At 42.7% G+C, this 22910-nt stretch overlaps 1 protein-coding gene across 3 annotated transcripts in view; it reads right to left on the bottom strand.

The window, feature by feature from the left end:
* Window positions 1–22910, bottom strand: part of ANK3 (ankyrin 3) — a 308301-nt gene that overhangs the window by 106230 nt on the left and 179161 nt on the right. For all 3 annotated transcript variants that reach the window (XM_056494940.1, XM_056494941.1, XM_056494942.1), the window contains exons 8-10: window positions 13573–13671; window positions 5508–5606; window positions 669–866 (exon numbers count right to left, since the gene is read on the bottom strand). In XM_056494940.1, coding sequence (XP_056350915.1) covers window positions 669–866; window positions 5508–5606; window positions 13573–13671 — 396 coding nt within the window. The remainder of the gene's footprint in view (window positions 1–668; window positions 867–5507; window positions 5607–13572; window positions 13672–22910) is intronic.

Genomic DNA, 22910 nt, shown 5'->3' with positions numbered 1-22910 from the left:
AGTTAGCATCAGGCTGTGAAACCAATCAACCCAATTCACGTCAGAACATAAATTTGTTTGGAACAGTTTTTGAAGAACAAATCAAAGAGACATTTTAAACAGAATGGATTGCAATTGCAATTTGAAAGGAAGGCATGAATGTATTCTGTTGGTATGCTGTAATGTATTTTGCTGCTGAAGTTGTTTCTAAAGTAGAAAGGCATATAACTCCATTGACATAGAATACCACAAATACTCATTATGCAACTCATTCCTATCTTTTACTGTTTCACATCACTGAGAACTTATAAAAATTCCCTCAGTTTCAAACGTCACTGATTATTTTCTCTGTACAAACACTTGGAAAATAAGGATTCTCTCCATACCAAAAACTACAGCAGTTATGTCTGCAGCTGTTTCATCTATTCCTAATCATAAAAAGCTACCAGGAAGAAAAAGCACTCTAGTTACACTGGAAATTCATAAATCACTGCTAACTGCAAGCAAAGGTCTTCTCTGATTGCAGGATACATTATTAATACTTTGAACTTTGAGTGATTGCTCTTTGGCTGCGGCAATAACAGCACATCCTCTCAGTCAGCCATCCACAGGCAGAAAATGACTCCCAGTAAGTCTCAGCACAAGTTTGCAGGAATGCTCAGCTGTGAACAGTGCCCTGCTGTACTCACCAGTGCTTTGGCATTAGGATTAGCTTTCTTGTCCAAGAGAACCTTGGCGACTTTGTAGTGGCCACAGTGGGCAGCAACATGCAGCGCAGTCAGGTAGTCATTGGTGACGTCGTCTACAGGCACGTTGTGCTGAATCAGGAGCTGAACACAATTTAGATGATCCCCTTGTGTTGCCATGTGCAATGGAGACAAACCATTCTGCCAACAGAGAGACCCAGCACAGACGGGTTAGAGGATGCTCAGAGAAAGGAAACTCCTCCGTGTTGTTCTTGGGAGTGTTTGTTGTATGAAGAATTTCACAAGCTCAGAGAGCACCCAAAATAAACTTAATATGTTCAGTGTAAGGATGGGGGCTCTGACTCCAGATTCTGGAGCTTGTTTGGTTAGAATTTGTAGGCAGCCCTACATTGAAAAACCGTCATAACATACCAGCAATGATCTAAATGTAGCGCCTTTCTGCTGGTACGGCTCAGACAAGCTGCTCAATTTATGTGAGTTACATGAGCAACAGCACTCTGTGACTTTTAACACCCCAGCCAGGGAATTTGCTGGTTTTTAAAGCTGAATTATACTCGCTACTCTACACGTGGCCTGTATAAACCAGGCATGACAGCACAGGTCAGAGCATCACTCAGTGAACACTACAGCCTTACTTTATCCCTCCATCTGTGTTTTCCTGAATTTGGGACATTCACATGCTTATACCACATTACCCTGCTCTGGAGACCACTCTTCCCAGTCCACATTGGTAAAGCACTGAAAGTTTCAACTGGGCTAAAAATCTCTGTATAAAACCTCCATGCTGTGACCTACCAGCAGCAGTGGTAAAGCCACCAGGGAAACACCTGAGAAAGACTCATGTACCAGTGAATTGTTTTTTGCAGTGTTTAAAATAGTGAAAAAGCTGCCAAAATATATTATATTTCTAGAGTAAAACTGTGAGAGAAAATTCTCAAAATTGAAAGGACTGACACTATTTCATGATGAAAGATTAAAAATATATCTGCCAGAATGAAAGAGGCTTTGTTAGCAGCGGTACATAGCTCCTTCTTCCAGCTGTAGGGTTTTTTTAAACTCGATTCTTCTAATGCCAAAATTAGTTTTAAGTGCAGAAGCTATTCTTGTAGCAGCACACAATAGTTTATAAGCTGTGACTGCCAGTACAGTGTGTCTGCACCGTGAAACACAAACCTCTGCTCACAGACGCAGTGCCCTCATGTGACCGCAGCCAGCAAAGGCAAAGAACCGAGGCAAAACCAGCCCAGACCCTTCTGAAACAGACCCTCCCCTCACCCTTCCCGCGGCCATGTGATAGCAGCCGTAACAACCACTCCAAAGAAAGGTGGAAATACCAAGTGAAACAATATTTTAAGTCGAGATGGAAGCAGGATGGTGAAAGCAAACAGGCGCATGCTGTCAGAACTGCAGAGCGGTTTACTTTCAGTGCTCAGGCACATATTCTGGGGCACAGTAATATCTTTCAAGTAAGATTATCTCATTGGCATCTCACTTGTGATTTATGTTGGCTTGGATAAGCCTCTCTCCCATTCCCAAAGGGTACTACAGCAATTATCTGCATGGAAGATTGATACTAGCACGGCATTTTAAATATTTGCACTGTCTTCTAGTGTAGTTTACGGTAGAACAAAAAAGATTAATTTCTCTTGGTCACCAAGTCCTCCTGGTAACAGTTTATAACTGATGATGCTTTTTAGGTGAGAGTAAAATATCATGAAACTTTAAATACCATCCTTCTCCATTTTTATAAGAAAGATCCTTTGGGTGAAAAGTGTCATTCTTCACTATAACAACCAATAAACCATGCTTATTAATGCAGTAAGAGAATGGGAAGCTGATATGCGACTCCCTTAAGGAGAGACTTGTACCAAAAAGACTGACATGGATGGGAAAGAAAGGAAGAAACAGAGTCAATTTGAAAAATCAGCAAAATACTTGATAAAAATTTGTCATGGACAAGAGAAGTGCAGCAGCTAGCCAGACCTCACACAGAAAAGCTAGAGACAAGACTGGATGCTAAAGAAATTGATGAAGACTAAATAAATTGGAAAACTTTCTTTTGTTATATACTAAACCAGGCTGAATTCTGTTGCAGTTGATGATACTCTATAACCTTACACAAGTCAGGTAAAATTTCAATGCCACATTCAGAATAAAAATGTTACATGTAACAGTGTACTCCAGGCCCACATCCTTCTTGTGAGAGACTCCCTGAGCCCAACAATGACCTGAAGAAGTGATCTGGTGCTTTAGGATGGATCCAATTCATAAATATTCTTACATTACTGTTTTTTTAAGATTGCCAAGAAACTATTAAAAGGGGAAGTTCAAGAAGTTCAAGATTAATCCAAGATATTGACCATTAAGGACCATAAGGTCCCACCATATCTTAAAACACCCAAATAAAAAAACCTTAAAACAAAACTAAAAAAAAAAACCAAAAAAAACCAAAACAAAACAAAAAAAAAATAAACAAAAAAAAAAAAAAAAAAAAAACAAAACCAAAAACAAAAACAAACCACAGGATCATAAAGATGAAACCAAGTATCAACTGACTGATTAGGTAAACATAAAATTAGCAAGCTTATTTTGTAGCTGTGTCAAAGAGCTTTAATCTGAGAAAGTTTTTTCTCACCCTAGAGTCATTAACTCTAGGGCAAGGAAAAAAAAAGAAAAAAGATGAAGAGCCAAAGAAGTCTGGAAAACCAGTAATTAAAAAATATGGACATTTATTGACAAGGTTGTAATTTCTTACATCCAAAATCATTGGCATGTTCAGGACCTGAATTCCTTTTTCATTTTGCCTGTAGAAACCCCCATATAATCCATTAGGTCATCATCTTATCTGAAAATAAATCTAAGGTTCTTCCAGTGTAAAAAAAGGTCAGCACTACACTAAACCATCTCTAGCAGAAAATAGCTATCAAACTGCAGCCTGGTTATTATTCTGAAAGAGTTTTATGTAACATGAGAAAACTCCGTGAAGTTCAAATTCTTTCAAAGATGCGTCCTATTTCCAATAATATATGATTTAATTTGAAGAGAATGGAGACACTGATTTTTGCAGAGGACAGTACTGCACTTTAGTGCCAAATGAATGAATTCATTTATGCCATTCAGAGGTACAGCTACTTACTATCTTACCTTCTGAAAATGGTAGAATTAACATATCAGAAGGAGATGCAGGAAGTTCTGCACTTTCTTCTGTTCACTTTTTAACATGTAGCAGCTTTCCCTCTTCCAGAGGAGGCTCTTATTTTGCAAAAGTTGTTTATATAAGCCTCTGCAGATCAACATCCAGTCTGTCTCTCAGCCTTAGGCAATTTCAAACCCACTATCCCATGTAGTCTGCCTGATTTTGTCTAGTGAACTCTTGGCCAGGCTGTGTGAGGCTGCTCAGGAAGAGCAACAACTTAAAAATCTACAGTCTTGAGCAGCAGCTTAAGTTTTGGGGTAACACCTGAAAATACAACATCCACGCAACAGAAAGCAGTTCCTTAGGAGAGGTTTTCACTTACAATGGTGGTAATGAAAGAAATAGGGTGAATGTGTATGTGGGTGTTCTTTGATTTGGTTTGTTGCAGTGTGGTTTTTTGATCGGTTGGAGGTTTTGTGGTGTTTTGTTGGTGGTTTGGGTTTTTTTTTTCCCTTTAAGTAATAAAAAGAGCTATCCAAGAGGGTGGAAGAGCCTTTCTCCCTGGAGTACGAGCTCCAGGCTCCAAGAGTGGCAGATGTGGCGCAAGGGCTTCCCAGACAGCCCCTTGTGGCTCTCCCCCACTCATGGAGTTTGCGAGCTAGGGCTGTGGGAGTCCACGGAAATTCCACATGCAGAAGATGGGTGAAAACTGTCTGTCAGATTACCCATGACAGCTCTCACCAGTGACTCACTGAGCAGAGGAAAGCTGGTGCCAACCTCCCCAAACAAATGCTAAATATACTCCAGTAAAGGGGACAAAAAGGAGGGAGGAGAAAAGCAGAATATAGAAGGGTGCTGAGACAGAATAGGACAGGATGACAAAGAGAGAAAAGAAATAACAATGGAACAGAAATGTTGCTGAAACACATTGGTTACAGACTAAGAAAAAAAACCAAACCACCATGTAGTGGAAGGTTATCTTTGGAAAGAACCTCAACAAACTGCATAGCCCAAATGTTCATCCCTGAATGGGGAAGTCATGGATTGCAGTGGTGAAAAGCAGGCTGCTGCTCTGAGATTTGAAATCAGCAGTAACAGCACAGCAGAGACCACCGCCAGGAGAGTTCTGGCAAGTGCTTCCTTTAATGCCAGCCCTTGGGTATAAAGCAATCTGTGCACCCTGGCATAGGTGAAATTGAAATTATCAGGAAGAATTTTGCATGATAAACTGTAGAGAGACAGAAAGTAGAGAAACTGATAATCAGGCTAAGTCCTTAGGAAATAAGAGCTGTCTCTGCAAATGCTCTATTTTTATTTCTTGTCTCTTCTCTAGCCTTAGGGTAAATTGGTTCAAGCTGAAGATTTATTGTAATCACTGCGTATTTATTCCAGGATAGACACAGAGATCTTCAGCTACTGAAATTCCGAAGGATAGGGTTACCACACAAGCCTTTTTGGTTGGCACAGAAATCTTTTCTTGCATATCTCAATTTAACACATTTTACATATGCAGACGTGCTCTACATACGGCATTCACTTTGGAGAGCTCCCACACAGTTACTTTAAATAACTAAGAAATAGGAAAGTTATTGCCAAACCCTTAAACATATGAGATATACAGAATTACCTTAGGAAAAAGAAAAAAATGCACAAGGACTATCCCAGCAGGAAAGAGTATCAGTTACCTTGGTTTTGGAAAGAATAGGGGCACCACGATCCAGCAGCATTTCTACAACCTGTTCATGGCCACTTCTTGCTCCACAGTGGAGGGGGGTCAGCCCATCCTGTGGGATACAGAGTTATAACTGATTAGTGTCAGACATGCTAAAATCTTGCATGCTTTAGTAGGGACCTGTGATGTCCCAGGAGGCTCATTAATTCCTGCAAGGCGCTGCTCTTCTGCAAATGAACACTTGAATCTGTTTGTTCAAACCAACAGAGCACATTCTGGCTCTGATTTTCTGAACATGTAAATAGTCGTATCACATTGGTGTTCATGCAATGGGCTTCTTCCAGGCCCCTCATTGCACATGCAAGAAAAAGATGAGATTGCACTTCAGGTACTTTTTGCCTGCTTGCCTTGGGAGAAAATTGGATCTCTCATTTGTCAGTATGCATCAAAGTTGGTGGATAGTCAGTTAGTCTGAGAGGAAAAAAAAAATCCTCCTAAGACTCTCTTATTGCACTGATTTTGACAAGTGTACAGCAGATGAGAAAACCATCTTAATCCCAGGTGATGGAAGTATGTTGGATTCACTTCTGTCTCATTGTGCAGACTCCAGCTAAATGACTGGCCTAGAGTCAAGGCATACTGTCCATACCTCTATTAGAGTTGTTTGCTTAGTAATAGTCATCATCAATAGTCAACATCCTATTGCTTGTTGCAAATAATGATGTCATAGTTTTCAGAATGTTTGGTTTTCCATTTACAAGTCACAACAGAAGGGGCTTTTCTCTGATATCTTCCACTACTCTTAAAACACATATGTTGTATTGTCTAGAATACATATGTCACATCATTTTTATATAAGGGATTATCTAAAGTTCCTTCTGACACACTCCCTTCACACACATACACTCCCCCCCTCCATTTCTGCATGATAACAAATACTATTAAGGTACCTCCTTAGTCATACTTTTTATGTGCAATAATAATATTCTTCCTTAGGTAATTCTAAATTTTTTTTTTTTTTTTGTAATTTCAAAAGACACTATTCACTTGTTTGGTTAAATTGCTACATGACACTCAGAGCTGGTAAAGAAATGCGCAGAGGCAATCTGAAATGCAGATCACAAAGACTTTTAAAAAGAGATTCTGAGATTAAAACAGACTGCTCTGAGTTCAGTAAGACTGCACTGACTTTGTCAGGAGATTTTCTAGTTGCTTATTTACTGTTCACATAGACTATACTATGTGAAGCATAAAATATATTACATGTATTAGGAAGCAAACTTGCCTTAACATGATAGTCTGCAATGGCTCAGAAAAACCATTACAAACGATTATGACAATAATCTGCAGATTAAGGACTCTGTAAGTATGCACTGACATGATAAATCATATCATCTGTATTATCTATCCCTCCAGAGAGCCTGAGAGCAGCTTCAGCAAAGCCAAGAGGACAATAGGAGGAGTTATGATTAGGCACAAGCTTCTCATTAGCATTGCATGCCCATTTCTGGGGCTGCTGCCTGCTTTAGCTTTTATTTTAAACACACACACACACACACACACACACACACACACACACACACACAAAAGACCTAAGCATTGTTTCTGGTCCCTGTTACACTCAGGTAGCTGTGTAGCTCTTGTTACACTGGAGTCAAACCTGTCCTGAGACTGAGCCTTCCTGCTGCAGTGTGTTTCCTCACCACCATGCGTGTCTTTAAGGGAGCCCTGTGCAGCATGGGGTCAGCACAGAGCAGTCTCCCTGTACTCCCCAGCTACCTTTTCCCTATCAATGCTCACCCAGTATTCCCCTTGGATCATGGCATCCTGTGGGCGGATTCCCAAAGCCACAGTAGCCTCAGTACAGCTCTCACATCAGTGAGCATCAGCTTGTAACCCAGTCCAAGAGTGAGGAAACCAAGCACAATACCCAGTAAAAACTTAAATGTGATGTAAATATTCAGCAAGAGCTTGCCAGAGTTCGAGCCAACTCCCGGAGCCTGTCCACAGCCTTGGCAGGAGCACCAGGCACTCCTGTCCCCTGAGCCAGAGCTAACAGCACACATTCCCAGGGGAGCAATTACTGCTGCCTCCAGGGTTTATCTGAGTGACTCTCCATGCACACACTCAGCCTAGCTGGGCTCTATCCCACAGCCCCTCTGTGTGCAGGTCTCCCGAAATCTTCACTCCACTGGCACTATTGCAAGCTGCCCCTTCTGGGCAGCAGGGCAACAAACAAGGTTTGCTCCCTCTCCCTGCACATGCAAAGCACACTCAGACTGCCAAGGTAGTGTTATTGTAGTTATTTCATATTCTAATAAACATGGCTTTTCTGGAGCAGCTTATGCATGATCTGATGCATCTTCAAAGAGTGTATCCCACATGTTCTCATGCAGATATGAGTGCTGGGCCTGTTATTTAGCTGCAAAATCAAGAGAATGGAGATTATAAACACTTATTGTTAATCCAGGCTAAAACTTGCTTGCTGCCTGCCTCAGACACAAATTCACTTTGGCATATACAGTATTAGACAGCCAAAGCAAATCTAGCTAATTTAATCAACCTCTCTAATTGAATTTTATTTTTAAAGTCTTTTCTGGAAGACAGGAAAAACATAACTAGGGCAACATTCAGTAAACATGTTACATGAGGTATTAACAGGCCTTTGCCCAGAATCTTAACTAAAAACCAGAATAATTAAAACTGCCCTGGCAGTACATACTTCTTGAGGGGTACCCTTCAGAATTCTGTACTCAGCCCTAAATATGAGTTGCTGGACACCTCATGCACGAAAAAGACAACAGAAGGAAGATGAACAGCTGGTTAAAATAAACAATGCAACATAGCAAGAACTAAAATAGAAAAAAAGGCATGTCTGAGTCTCAAAATAGTTTTAACATAATTTTTGGGACGTGTCTCTCAACTCACAGCTACAGTGTGCAGGTGTGTAAGGGTATAATGATGCTCATCAAATCCCAGTCCTAATAAATCCAGAGAAAGTGGGAGCTCCTGGATTACTTTTACAATAATTTAAACGGGATATGGATTCAGCCCTTCATGTTAACCTTTCGTGCAGCACTACAGTTTACTGGACCATCTGTCAGCAGCAAATGCTCATGTAAATGACTAAGGAAAATAAATTATTACCTCAACTTACTTATTACTCAGGAAAGTTTTTGTTAATTTAACTAAAAAATTGTTCTTTTTGTGAACAATAAAAATAAGTATTATGTGGAGAGTATTCCAGTATCCCATACAGAGAATGGATTGCAGCAGCAGAACACAAAATACCAGCTGAATAGCTAAATCTGCCCCATCTAAGAGTCAGAGTAGCAAATCCTGTCTCTGTTAGTGTTTGGTCAACAACACAAAACAGTATGTTCTGCATTCTCATTTAAAGGTGAAATACAGACATGAAACAGGAGAAACAAAGGCCCAAGAATTTATCTCCCTGAGAAATAGAAACCAGCAATTTCAAGATGTCTAAGATAAAAAACTATACTAACAGAAAAAAAATCTGCTTATCCCTTACATACAAAAATTCTGATTATCTCTTTAAAAAAATAGGAAAAAAGAGAGAGGTGTCACATTTATAAATATTTTTCTAGGAGACTCACTTATTTTCACATGCAAATCCCACCTGTTATCAAGCTGTGTGTGCATTCAGCACCTGCCCCTCACAGAACACACAAGGCTGGGCTCTGCCTGGGCATCCAGCTGATAACATGTATCAGAAAAGACAGCCTCAGCTGCTCTTTGCCTTTCAATGCATTCAGCAGTGATGATGCTGTTGTAAAGGATATGACCAGAGCCTTTGTCATCCTGTATTTTTGTAGGGCCATTCTATATCTGGGACACTGAAAAGAAATATAGTGCTTAAAAAAAAAATAATAATAAAAAAAAAGTAATATCTGCAAAGTTGACATATCTCAATTGTTCAGCCTTGGAAAACAACATTGGGTCAGGTTGGAACAACAGGAGAGATTTAGCAGGAACACGTGTTGTGCCAGCTCAGAGCAATTAATCTTTGCAATTGAATATGAGAACCAGGCAGGCACTCCTGAAACAACGCCCTTTTATCATATTCCTGCCAGCCTTCTCCTGCTTTTGGTTCTGAGCCCCGGGTGCTGCTCCCTTTGCCCACCCGCAGCTGTGCGAGGCTCTGGCCCCAGAGGCTGCCAGGATGAGTCAGTCCCGCCGGGAGCACAGCTCCCACAGCTCCCACAGCTCCCACAGCTCCCACAGCTCCCACAGCTCCCACAGCTCCCAGCTCCCACAGCCTCCACAGCTCCCACAGCTCCCACAGCTCCCACAGCCTCCACAGCTCCCACAGCTCCCACAGCTCCCACAGCTCCCACAGCTCCCACAGCCCCCACAGCTCCCACAGCTCCCACAGCTCCCACAGCTCCCACAGCTCCCACAGCCTCCACAGCTTCCACAGCTCCCACAGCTCCCACAGCTCCCCACAGCTCCCACAGCTCCCATAGCTCCCACAGCTCCCACAGCTTCCACAGCTCCCACAGCTCCCACAGCTCCCACAGCCTCCACAGCTCCCACAGCCCCCACAGCTCCCACAGCCCCCACAGCTCCCACAGCTCCCACAGCTCCCACAGCTCCCACAGCCCCCACAGCTCCCACAGCTCCCACAGCCTCCACAGCTTCCACAGCTCCCACAGCTCCCACAGCTCCCACAGCCTCCACAGCTTCCACAGCTCCCACAGCTCCCACAGCTCCCACAGCTCCCACAGCCTCCACAGCTTCCACAGCTCCCACAGCTCCCACAGCTCCCACAGCTCCCACAGCCTCCACAGCTCCCACAGCTCCCACAGCTCCCACAGCTCCCACAGCTCCCACAGCTCCCACAGCTTCCACAGCTCCCACAGCTCCCACAGCTCCCACAGCTCCCACAGCCTCCACAGCTTCCACAGCTCCCACAGCTCCCACAGCTCCCACAGCTCCCACAGCCTCCACAGCTCCCACAGCTCCCACAGCTCCTACAGCTCCCACAGCTCCCACAGCCCCCACAGCTCCCACAGCCCCCACAGCTCCCACAGCTCCCACAGCTCCCACAGCTCCCACAGCTTCCACAGCTCCCACAGCTTCCACAGCTCCCACAGCTCCTACAGCTTCCACAGCTCCCACAGCTCCTACAGCTCCCACAGCTCCCACAGCTCCTACAGCTTCCACAGCTCCCACAGCTCCTACAGCTCCCACAGCTCCCACAGCTCCTACAGCTTCCACAGCTCCCACAGCTCCTACAGCTCCCACAGCTCCCACAGCCCCCACAGCTCCCACAGCTCCCACAGCTCCTACAGCTCCCACAGCTCCCACAGCTCCCACAGCTTCCACAGCTCCCACAGCTCCCACAGCTCCCACAGCTCCTACAGCTCCCACAGCTTCCACAGCTCCCACAGCTCCCACAGCTTCCACAGCTTCCACAGCTCCCACAGCTCCCACAGCCTCCACAGCTCCCACAGCTTCCACAGCTCCCACAGCTCCCACAGCTTCCACAGCCCCCACAGCTCCCACAGCTCCCACAGCTCCCACAGCTCCTACAGCTTCCACAGCTCCCACAGCTTCCACAGCCCCCACAGCTCCCACAGCTCCCACAGCTCCTACAGCTTCCACAGCTCCCACAGCTCCCACAGCTCCTACAGCTCCCACAGCTCCTACAGCTTCCACAGCTCCCACAGCTCCCACAGCTCCTACAGCTCCCACAGCTCCTACAGCTCCCACAGCTCCCACAGCTCCTACAGCTCCCACAGCTCCTACAGCTCCCACAGCTCCCACAGCTCCCACAGCTTCCACAGCTCCCACAGCTCCCACAGCTCCTACAGCTCCCACAGCTCCCACAGCTCCTACAGCTTCCACAGCTCCCACAGCTCCTACAGCCTCCACAGCTCCCACAGCTTCCACAGCTCCCACAGCTCCCACAGCTTCCACAGCCCCCACAGCCCCCACAGCTCCCACAGCTTCCACAGCCCCCACAGCTCCCACAGCTCCCACAGCTCCCACAGCTCCTACAGCTCCCACAGCTCCTACAGCTTCCACAGCTCCCACAGCTCCTACAGCCTCCACAGCTCCCACAGCTCCCACAGCTCCCACAGCCCCCACAGCTCCCACAGCTTCCACAGCCCCCACAGCTCCCACAGCTCCCACAGCCCCCACAGCTTCCACAGCCCCCACAGCTCCCACAGCCCCCACAGCTCCCACAGCTTCCACAGCTCCCACAGCTCCCACTCGCTCCGGCTGCCAGCAAGCCGTGCCTTGGTAACGCCAGCCAGGGCAGCCTGGAGTGACACACGTACAGCACGAGCAGCAGAAGTTATGCAAATCCCTCCTGACTTCTGGACAGGATGGGTGTTTGGGGAAACTGTTTCCCCCAACAGCCATCTGGGGAGTTTTCTGGGGGGAGCCAGAAAAACAAACCAGCGCTCTGTGAACCACCGTCATCACTGCCTTTTGCCTCACCGGGAAGCTGTGCCAGACTCAGGAGCTTCTGCCCTCTTCCTAGATCCTGTTTCCGTCCCAGCCTGTATTTTTAGTTACATAAATTATCCCAGTGTCTGACCTGGAGCTTGTGATATAGGAAATGAAGCAGAGCATGAATTCTCCTAACTAAAAGAACTAACTTGACACTAACTATTTAAAGCACTGATCCCTAATGATTTGGACTGCAGTGGGCTGTGCAAATACTTGCAGAGGGAAGAACCTAATCCCCCAGCAAGTCCCTTTCTCCCTGCTCTGACCAAATGCACATCTGTTACATCACCAACGGGTGGTCCTTCCCACCACAAGGTAGAATCACACCCCTTGTGGCACCCTTACGTAGCACAGAGGAGGCTGGACTTTCAGTCCAGAAACTATACCCACTGTCCACATCACCCATGAAAAGTCATCTCTTCCATTTTGCCCAACTAGAAAAAACAGAAACATTTTAGAAATAAATCATCAGCTCCTAAAGGTAAAATGGAAGCAATAAGAAAGAACACGTGAAGAGAATGAAGAGATGACAAAATAAATTGACCCAGTTTCTGAATTCAACAGAGAAAAAAAACAGGAATGTGCCTAAAAGCACTGCAGGAAATCTCAGAGACTACAGTAACCAAACAAAAACCTGTGAATACAGGAACAACTGTAGAAAAACTATTCTTAGGTTATTAATTTCTTTTCTTTAGAATGATGCTGAACAGTAGGACTTACACAGACTAATTCAAAAGGGAAAAGGTAGAGGTGATAAATTAATATTTCAAGAAAACTATAATTGTCAAAAAGTTACTGGGACAGCTCTTGAGGGCTACGTTGCACACACAGGAGTGTGTTGCAAAGAGTGCCCTGACAGACCCCAGCACCAGTAGTTCCAGGTGTATTTCCAAACATTTGAACTTTTTCCTTTTCCACTTATTCCCCCCTTTTTTTTTTCCTTTTTTTTTTTTTTTTTTTTTTTTCCTTCTGCTGTGTAAGTAAATAAAATATCTCTGGTTTGGTTGGGTTTTAACTATGTCAATTAGACATAACCATATGCACTGTGTTTCTAAGTCACTCAGGGCAGTGAGTTAGGTGTCAGCCTGATGGAAACCATCCTTGTGCCCAGCACAAGGAGGTATTGACAAATCCCAGCCAGCAGCCAAGCACCCCTCACAGAGCCTGAGCTGCAGGAGGCTCATCAGCCACATGGTCTGTGACACTGCCTGTGGATGGTGAAAGGCAAAAAACACACTGCAGCTCAAAGTTGCCCTGCTAGCATTCAAATTCTGAAATATCTGACTTGAATCTCAACTTTTAGCATGTTCCTGTACATTCACCTCTACTCCCAAGTAGATAAAAGCAGCTCCTAATTAAACACTGGAAAGGGAACATGGAAAATGGTTAGCTCTGAGCTTTGCCATCCTTGGTGTTTCACCAACTGCTGTAAGAGACGTAAAATGTTCATATCCTATTGCACTCATTTAATAAAAAAAACGCAGTGCAGCTGTAGTAGCCTACCGGGAAGATAAATTATTTCAGTTCTACAGCAGCACACAGGTCAGAGGCAATAATTTCACACAGTCACTCACAGCACTCAAACTTGAGCTTACCCTTGTTTTGGCATCAATTTTAGCTCCTCGATCAAGTAGGAGTTTGACCATATTTGCGTTTCCCCTTTTTGACGCAACATGCAATGGCGTGATATCATTCTGTGGAAGAAAAAGACATGAAAACAAATATGCATATGTCTGTCTTTCATTAATTCCATTTTTGGTTTGCTTGCAGAAAGAATTATGCCCAATTTGCTAAAGCATAACACAGTCTGATTCCCTGGGAGCATGAAAGCAAAGGGATGCTGTCTTCAACCACACATGTGAATTACTGGCCTGATACCTCAACATATACATGGTGAAAACAAAAGCCAAATTGTTGTTAGAGTTATAAGATGACATGATTGTGCCTCAGCTCACAACTTTGGCTTAAGAGTTGAATTTATGAAATTTGACTGAATCCTAGCAATTTAATCCAGCTGTGGCTGTTTATGAGCCTGTAGTGGTAAGTTTTCATACCTCAATTTCTCTGGCCTTGTAGGAGCCATAGAAAAATAAGCAAAACCATTTTATCTGTAGATGTCATTCAAAAATTATGAGAGGCCAACATTACTTATGTCTGAACATTATCAGCCAACTCTGAAAGCCGGGCCAGCACCTTCATTTCAGTTCCACCGTTAATTTTGCCTACTCAATTTGCTCCTCTAATGGGTGTAACACTGTGCCTGAAGAGGGGCTGCAGAGAAGTGTGTGTGCTTCCCTGAGTGGTGCCTGGCAGGCCACAGAGGCAGGGATGCTGCACATCGAGGACAGTTACATAACCAACGCGTGTGAGTGCGCGCACAGGCGCTTCTTTAACAAGATGCAGCCAGGACGTCTCTTCATGCTCTGATGAATCCTTTATCCCGTGGTGTATGAAGGCCATGTCTTGTATATATTTGATCATATGGAGCCATGTAAAAATAAAAAGAGCACGCAGCTAGTGTTTGCAGACCAACAGAATTGTAAAGGATGTGTTCCTGCATGTTCGGGGCAGCACAAAGAGCTGGATGCATAAAACCAGTGGCCCTGGGACCCAGCAGAAAGCAGCACATGCAGTGAGCGTGTCCAGTGGCTGACTGAATCAGAAATGCAGCTTGGGGGGGTACTGGTGTCTGACCTGGCTAACAAAGCATTCAGCAGCGCTCCCTCAGAACTGCAGGTGAGTGGAGTGACGGAGAACAGCACCGAGAGAAGATCCTCTCTCAGATGACAAGCTGACTCACAGCCTAATCATAACACCAAATACCTCATGCAGTTGCTACATTTTCATTTACACAAAATTTCACTGTGAAGAACAATCACAGCTACTAGAAAGTACTAATTAATATTACCACAGAGGTAAAATGCATGTTAGCAAGGTTAAATGACAGAGATTCATTCTACAATATTCATGATCATTAGGGTATCAAAGTGATGACTGTGATAGAGTAGCTTCTCATTCCTTTAAAAAGCAAAGTAAAGCAAGAAAATGCTTAGCACATTAAACAGAAAGAACAGCATGTCTAGCCCTTTCAGGGAGGTAAAATTATGTGATCACTTAAATTTTCTGTGAGTTGGTTTTGAAAAAAAGAGTTTATTCTATTTGACTGGATATAGTATGGGGTCGCTACATTACTGTACCAGTCACAAAGAGGACAGAAAAAAAGAGAGAAAAACAATTATGCGGAGATACTTTCTGCTTTTTCTCTCTTCCCAGGAGGAAAGATGTTACTGAGGTCAGAAGGAGAGAGAGATGAATTCTGCTTTCCTGACAAAAAAATGGTAAAGGAAATAACTTCTGTGTCTTCACGTAAAGAGTACTGCAGGTAATTTAGATTAAAGAACACCTTTTTCTACTTGCTAATGTTAAGGGGCAAAGAGGTTAACTCAGCCTAATAGATCCTAGTGCCCTGTTAATGCATCAAAATAATTTAGTAGTAATAATTTACTGCCTCATACACAGACAAGAAGAAAAACATTTTCCAAGCATCAAGAAAAAAATGGAGGAGAAAGGGACAGAATTACAAAAGGCAAGACAAATACCTGCTAGAAGTCTGGTTCTCATTCATCTCTACACTAAGATGAATCTAGTTCAGCACAGGTGAGGGCATAACCACATAAGAATGTGCACTTTGGATCTAATTATTTGCCAGTCAAAGCTCCTGTTGCCATAAAAGAAAAAGGATTGATTCTAGAATAGACGGATAAGTGATGGCAAATACACAGCTCAAAACTAAAAGAAATGACTTTCACTTAGCATTAATGGTTAGGTCACACTGTTTGCTTGCAACAGGTGAAAAAATTAAAAATATCCACTTTCATGTTCAAAACCAAGTCCTGTTTAAATGACATTAATATTTCTGGATTGCTACCAAAGCTATTAGGACAGCATATTTCTCTCCCAGCTTCTGACAGGCGATCATTCTGGCTGGAAATGTGGGGAAATTCTGCAGCACCAAAGAAGGACTGAGCTTTAGAGCTAGCAATCCATCCTTACTCTATGTGATCACCTGTCTTTACAAAAAAACATAAATTTAATGGCTTTAGCAACTTGAAACCTGGAGTTACTTTTGGTAGAAAATAGGCAAGTTCACATTACAAAGAGATGGAGGGCGAAAGGATGTGATTGCTCCAGAAAAGTTTTGTGACACACTACACACAGCCTCCCTGAAATAATTAATGAAGCAGGAGAAATCAAGCAAATTAAACTCCATATGTACAGTGCAGTATTTGTCCTTATGAATGACCAAACAGCTCCTCTTTCCTAGCAAAGAACACCCATTCCCTTGGAAGGAGTTTGCAGTTTTGTTGTACTTTACTAACCTGATAAGATGGTTTATTTAAAAAAAAATCACGAGACAAAGGATTAAAAACACTTTTAACTTTTTTCACCTTAACATCTCAGGAAAACCCTGTGAGGAAAAGAAGAGGAAAAAGAGAGGGGGCAAGTCTTTATTCAGAAGTTAATTTTGCTGTTTAGCTATTTACGCTTTTACTGGTAGCAAAGAATGTGAATACTTGAATAATTGCACACTGATGTTCAAGCCAAGAAACTTGTCTTTGCTCAATACAGTGTTGGACCAAGTCTTAAAGAACCACAACTAGAAGTTTCATATGTATTGTCCTTCCCCATCTCTCATTTCACAATTAAGAAGGTGAACTGAGAAGTGAAAAAACTTCAGACAACACCATCATTAATTTTTCTGCTGACAAAACATAAAGCAAAGAACTCAAAATGGAGTTACTTGTACTTGTCACGAGAAACAATGAAAGATGAAAAACAGAAAGCTTCATAATATGTGCAAATCTGGTGTTGTTTATTAACACTAAAACTGTGGTATCAGCAAACAAAATAGCCACCAAATGTAAGGTTCTGAATTCTTCAGTTTATCAACAGCATCTGCTGTCTTTTCAGTCTATTTTTATCCGTTTGATCTTCTATAAATTTCTCCCTTTGTTCTTAAGATAGAATAGCAAATCAGGAAATTTTTGAAGATGCTTTCCCACAGTAATAAAGGTGAAATGCCTTCCAAAATTTGCCACTTAAAGATGTGATTCAGATCTAGAATTTCTGCTGGAGTGCTGCTTGCCCTTGCTGACGAAATATCCAAGGCTGGGTAATATCTCAGACAGACCCCTTGACACTGAGGTCCAATTTGTGAGTTAATAAATTCTATAGGGAATATGAAGCATCACTTGTGAGAAGAGTAAGCTAAAACTACCCAAAAACTGCTCATAGGATTATCAACTAGAACACAGCCTTTTCTCTCCTCCTTGGCAGATTTCCTGAGGCACATGACCTGAAGTACTCTGAGACCATACATAGCTCAAAATGCCATGGATTAGGTGCATGCAACCTTTTCTACACTTCACAACATTGTGGGTGGTGGTTTTCCCTTTGTCTCCATCCACTGCCTGCTGCAGCCCACCACCCCCACACACAGGGCTCGTGCCTTCCTCCAGAGCCACATAACACCCACAAATATGATGGGTGAAGAGTGACCTGCTTTTACAGTCAGTGGCCTTTGCTCATGCCTGATCAGAGGGAACACTAAGCCTTTCCAGCTGCAGCTCTCTATCTATAGCTTCACAAGAAAAGACAAAAACTTTTGAGTTATCTTGTGTTGAGAAATGAGCCACCTAACATTTCCCAGCTGAAATAAGATCAGCTGCCCTCTGACACACAGCATTATCCATCACAGTTCACCAGAGCAATCAGAATTGCTCCTTTTACTACAAATTAGAAATACAAATGGTTAGGAAGTCAAGAAAAAAGAAGGGTTAAAATTGTCAATATGCAAAGTAGATCTTATATGATTACATTTAAATGCATTTAGAAAACCAGGAACTCCCCCTGGGTTTCTCATGTGCTATGCTGTCCTATGAGATTGCCTCTTTCTCCCATCACAGCTGGAGTCTTACAAGCATATGGATTCTAATAATAACTAAGAAAAGTAAATGTCTCAACTTACAGCTTCATATTGGGCTCTGAAATGCACCTTTAAAGAAAGACACAAAACAAAGGGAAAACTTTTCCTAATCATGTGCTGCATTAATTTAAACGCTGGCTGAGCAGCTGATCACATCAGGACTGTGAAGACTCATTGCCAGTCACATGGACTTGGTATTCTTGCTGCCAATGAGAGAACTTACTTCCACCTCTGAGCTCTCCTCCCAGCCTCTCAGTGGAGGGCAGTTTTAATCAGAAAAATTACACTTGTCTGATTTCAAATTTCACTTCCTTGATTTAAAACAAACCAGAACACTTTTTTACCAAAATGTTCAGATTAACTCAGAATTTAGTAAGACAGTTCTTCTCAATCCTTAACTGAGAGCAAACTCTAAGAAGAGCTTAATATTGACACAGAATGTATAAGACAGAAGGTGAAAATGGGCATACTGCTACAACAACGATTTCTTATACAGTCTGGAAAATCCCTCCAGCATTAGAGGTTATTAAGGAAAGAGCATAATGGTGCTTTTTGCATACAGGAATTGTCAGCAGCACCACTGCATTTTTATTACTACTATTACCAGACCCTGGAGGTATGGGAAGATTGTGGTGTGCATTTGAAGAATCTCATATGCAACTATGCACCAACACCAACACGTATGTTAAAACACCCAATATCCTCCTCTGTATTTTTCAGCTCAGAACTAGAGCTACAACACAGCAGAATTCCTGCAGAGAAAAGTCTTATATTCTAGTAGCAGTTACTGCAATCACTGAAGCTTGTATAGATGTTTCAGAAATTAAAGATAAAAATGCACAACAAGATGCTTTCCAGGAAACCCTCAACAGTGCACAATTTCCCAGCTTTTTTCCCTCACTCCTTAATTCTAGTAAGTCTTATATTGTGCTATTTTAGTTCTTGTGTGCTTATATACTTAACTTTCTTCAGGGTTAAAATGTATAAAATGAATCCTAGAAGAAAAGAAGGAAGACTATAGAAAGGGGCTCTTATGGCAAACAACCACTGGGGTTAAAAGATGCTTTTCTTTTATGCCACTGTCACTTAGATATTGCCTGCTCTTTTTGATGGGCTAATGGTGTTCTGCTTCTCAGCCTCAGGGTCATCAATAATGCATGTTGTCCTCACACCACTCTCAAAATTACCAAAGCCTTTCCTAACCTTCCAGTAAGCAAACTTTCCACAAGTAAAGCCCACTCCCAGTGGAACTGAGATCTCTAGGACAAGGAGTGCTGTGTATCAGGAAGGCTTATCCCAGAGCTGGATGTAGTTTTGTGGCACAGTGATGAGTTCCTGTTTGGTTTGGCAAGAAAGATACAGGGAGAGGTCACTCCCTGGCTACTTCCATCTTCTGTCTTGCTCAAGTACAGAGTGGATTCTTTCAGCTTTTGCTCTGGAAAATGCAGAGAATTTTATCCTTCCTTCCTTTCTAACCACTTTCTCTTTTCTAACCACTGCTTTCCTCAGAGACAGGTGGAGCTTCAAAGGCATTTCCTTACCTGAGCTAAACAGATCATCTCAGACAGAAGAATGCTATCTGAATACTGTGTGAACCCTCAAAAGACAACTTTTACCTAAATAAAATTCCCAGTATATTCAAAACACCTTCAAAATAATTAAAACTCTAGGTAAGACACCTGATATAGTTTGATTTAAAGGTACAAGTGACTGATAAACAATAGTTTTACAATGACAGGAATTAGTTTTTCCTGTTGAAAAAATAGATAAAATAGATTAACTTAAAAGTATCTGGCTACCTTTCAATTTGTAACTAGGATTCATCATACCTCTCCTTAGCACTGTCAGTTAAGAGAATGGTGCCTGGAGCTGTTGCAATCCTTCAAAGCCCAAGTAGAGACTACTTTAAAGGGTTCATCTGGCTATGAAAGGAGGCCAACTTCACCCTGTTACCCTTTATTCTCCTCTTCCACTTCTTTAGTTTCTGTGTGATTGTCTCCCAGTTAAGCAGGAGGGAAATATGGAGATGCAATGAAGTATTTTAAGTATTTTGGAGAAGCCGGACACATGATAATTTACTACAGAAAAAGGATGATGAGTAGTCATAAAATGCCTGTTACTCTGCAATGCACACCTTGCCAGTAATTGTGACAGGTTTTCTGTTGAGTTTGAGCCCAAGAAGTCAAGCAGTTTGGAATGATTGCTTTTCCCTTGTTGCAAAATATTTGGCAAACATCCAGCTGAATAAAGAAATTTTGTTTCACTTGGAATGAGGTTAGGATGGCTCCCAGAGCTTCCTCCCTGTTTACAGGCAGAATAAAGAGCATCACAAGCTGGTTTATTGAAATTATTTCCATCTATCTTAATGGAGAGTTTGCTGTGCCACCTTCCCTGCACTTGCAGCAAGGCAAGAGAAGAAAGCAAACACACACGTGCTAATGCAGCTCAGAGGAAGATCTGACATGACATCAGTCACTCAGCTGCAGGAGTACAAACCTGTAAAAGTAGGTACACTTCCAACCCCCAGCCTCTACAGTCAGCAGGTACACAGGCTGGCAGGCACTGTGACACCTGCAGGAGCTCCTGGAGCTGTGCCTCTTGCAGTGAAATAAGGGACCAAGGGAATATGTGACAGCCGAGAGGCAGGCAGGTGTGTACCGGTGGGGCTGAGGGAGCAGCTGCTACTGAATGTCACTGGGGACATCATTTGCTTACAGAACAGCACCACTGCTCAGCTCCTGCCACACATTGAGAGCCATCAGCAAGCTCATCTCTTTCCTTGCCTTCGCTGCTGGAACCTCTTTCTTCCCTCAGGCCTCTTGGAAACACGCTGAAAACAGCAGCTGAGGAGATCTCCTTTGCCACAGGCCTGCCCTCCTTTTTCTTACATCCTTTCACCAGCTCTTCATTTCACTTGCCCTTGCCCTTAGAGCTCTGCCTTCATCCTACACATTCATTCACATTCCTCCACCCTGACTACACTGATGGTTGTGGAAGGTTATTTGTCCTGCCCTCACATATTTGTCTTCACCTTACCCTGGTCACACAAGCTTTTTTTGTTACCATAATCTTCTCCTCTAGTTCAAACCTCTCCCAAGAATTCGTGCTCTTCTGAAGAGTTTGAACATAAACTGAGATATAGACAAGTAGTGCCAACTTGTATATTTAATAAGAACAAAGGAAAAATGCACCCCATGTTAAAAGTTTGCTCTTTGCACTTCTGAAAGCTACGGTACATATGGTAATTTTTATTTGGGTTACAGCCCTTCATATCTTTGCTCTGTTGCTCATCTCACATTGTCAGCAACTCAAATAAGGGCCTTTCCTGCAGAGAGAAGACAGCAGAGTGTGGATAGTACTTAGACAAATTAAAACAAGAGGTAATGAGGTGGCAGTGAGCAGGCTGTACCTGTGGGTCATTTTCAGTACCTGTTTTGCAATTTGGGTAATCAAGGGTCAAGCAAGGGCTCTGCTACTTGGTGCTGCTAATTGCATGTGCTCTGTTAGCCTAAAAAATCCACTGCTCTGCCAGAACCTAATCCATCCTTCTGTGCAGCACTTTCTTCCCCTGCAGTGAAAAACACTAAAGAACAAAATTCAACTCCATATTACTGTTATTTATGCTGCTATTCTTTCTGTCACAACAACTTTATCTAGATTTGCATCTGCCATGGAGTGGAGATGAGCTCTCTCTCTCTGGATGCCCCCGCCCCGTATCACAAGCACAAACAAGTGTTCAGTGCTCCCTGAGTCACAGTCTCAGCCCACTGCTCTTCAGGCTGATGTCACTGCATCTGCACTTCCCCAGCTATCCCAGAACTTCATCTCCCTCTGATGATGACAACTAATGGAGGCAGAATTTAGAACGTCCAGATCTTGAAGATGAGGAAAGAATGGCCTTATTACTCTGTATGTACTCTCCAAAAGTGCTCTTAATCCAAAACAGAGCTGCTGAAGTCTAAGACTTATTATTTTATACAAACAAGCATAGGCAGATGGTATTCAGTGCACTGGTACTAAATGCTCTAATTGCTAATGTAGTAGCATTGCTAATCCCTAATCTTGTTTCTGAGTGGGAAAGAGATGACCCAAGACCCTATTTGTCTTCCTTGCTTCTGTGGTTAAGGCTTATCAAATACACAATGACACAGCTTATGATGGTATGAAATGCCTTAATGCTCTAATTGGGTCAGTTAAAGGACTTGGAAAACAGAGGTCAATGTTATCAGTGAAAGCAAAGCTACAGGTTTGCAATGCTTGTCATAAAACTTTTGCTGCATGTAAATTTGTGCCTTAACACAGAAGCATTCATTTTTAGCTATACAAACTATCTAAAGCAGAATACTGCAAATTCACTTTTCCTTTTGTGCAAATGCTCTAAACAGTACGGTTGTACCTTTCCTCTTGCAAAAGTAATAAACATAACACAAGATCAAAATCTCAGAAGAGAAGCTGCTGGATTATCCATGTGACATAATTCCCCTCATAAATATAATCTTGAATTTACATTGTTTTTTTTTTTTTTACTTTTTTCTAATTTAATTGAAAGATTGTTCCAGAATCTCACTATTTATATACGTAATATTCATTATTATGCAATTGTTAATTAAATAATATTAATTACTAAGATTTAATAGGAAATATCTGAATTTCTAGACAACACTTATTCATGGCCAGTTTATGCCTATTTACTCTTACATCATCATTCGCCTTCACTTTGAATGCCTCTTGTTCCCTTAATTTTATCTTCCTACTGTCCTGGATCACTACCACATCTCTTCCCTGGCTTTGTTTGGGTAAGGTTTGGTGAGCCAAAGCCTTGCACAATCTCAGTTTGTTTTATTTTGGGGTTTATTTATTTATTTGTTCTCATGCCTGGCACCACCATCTTTCCTTGCTCTTCGTATTGTACCCCATCCTTCCTGCTGTATCCCTATCCATACATGT

The sequence above is a fragment of the Oenanthe melanoleuca genome, chromosome 6 (genome assembly GCF_029582105.1).
Source record: "Oenanthe melanoleuca isolate GR-GAL-2019-014 chromosome 6, OMel1.0, whole genome shotgun sequence".
NCBI lineage: Eukaryota > Metazoa > Chordata > Aves > Passeriformes > Muscicapidae > Oenanthe > Oenanthe melanoleuca.
This window is presented reverse-complemented; position numbering and strand designations above follow the sequence as displayed.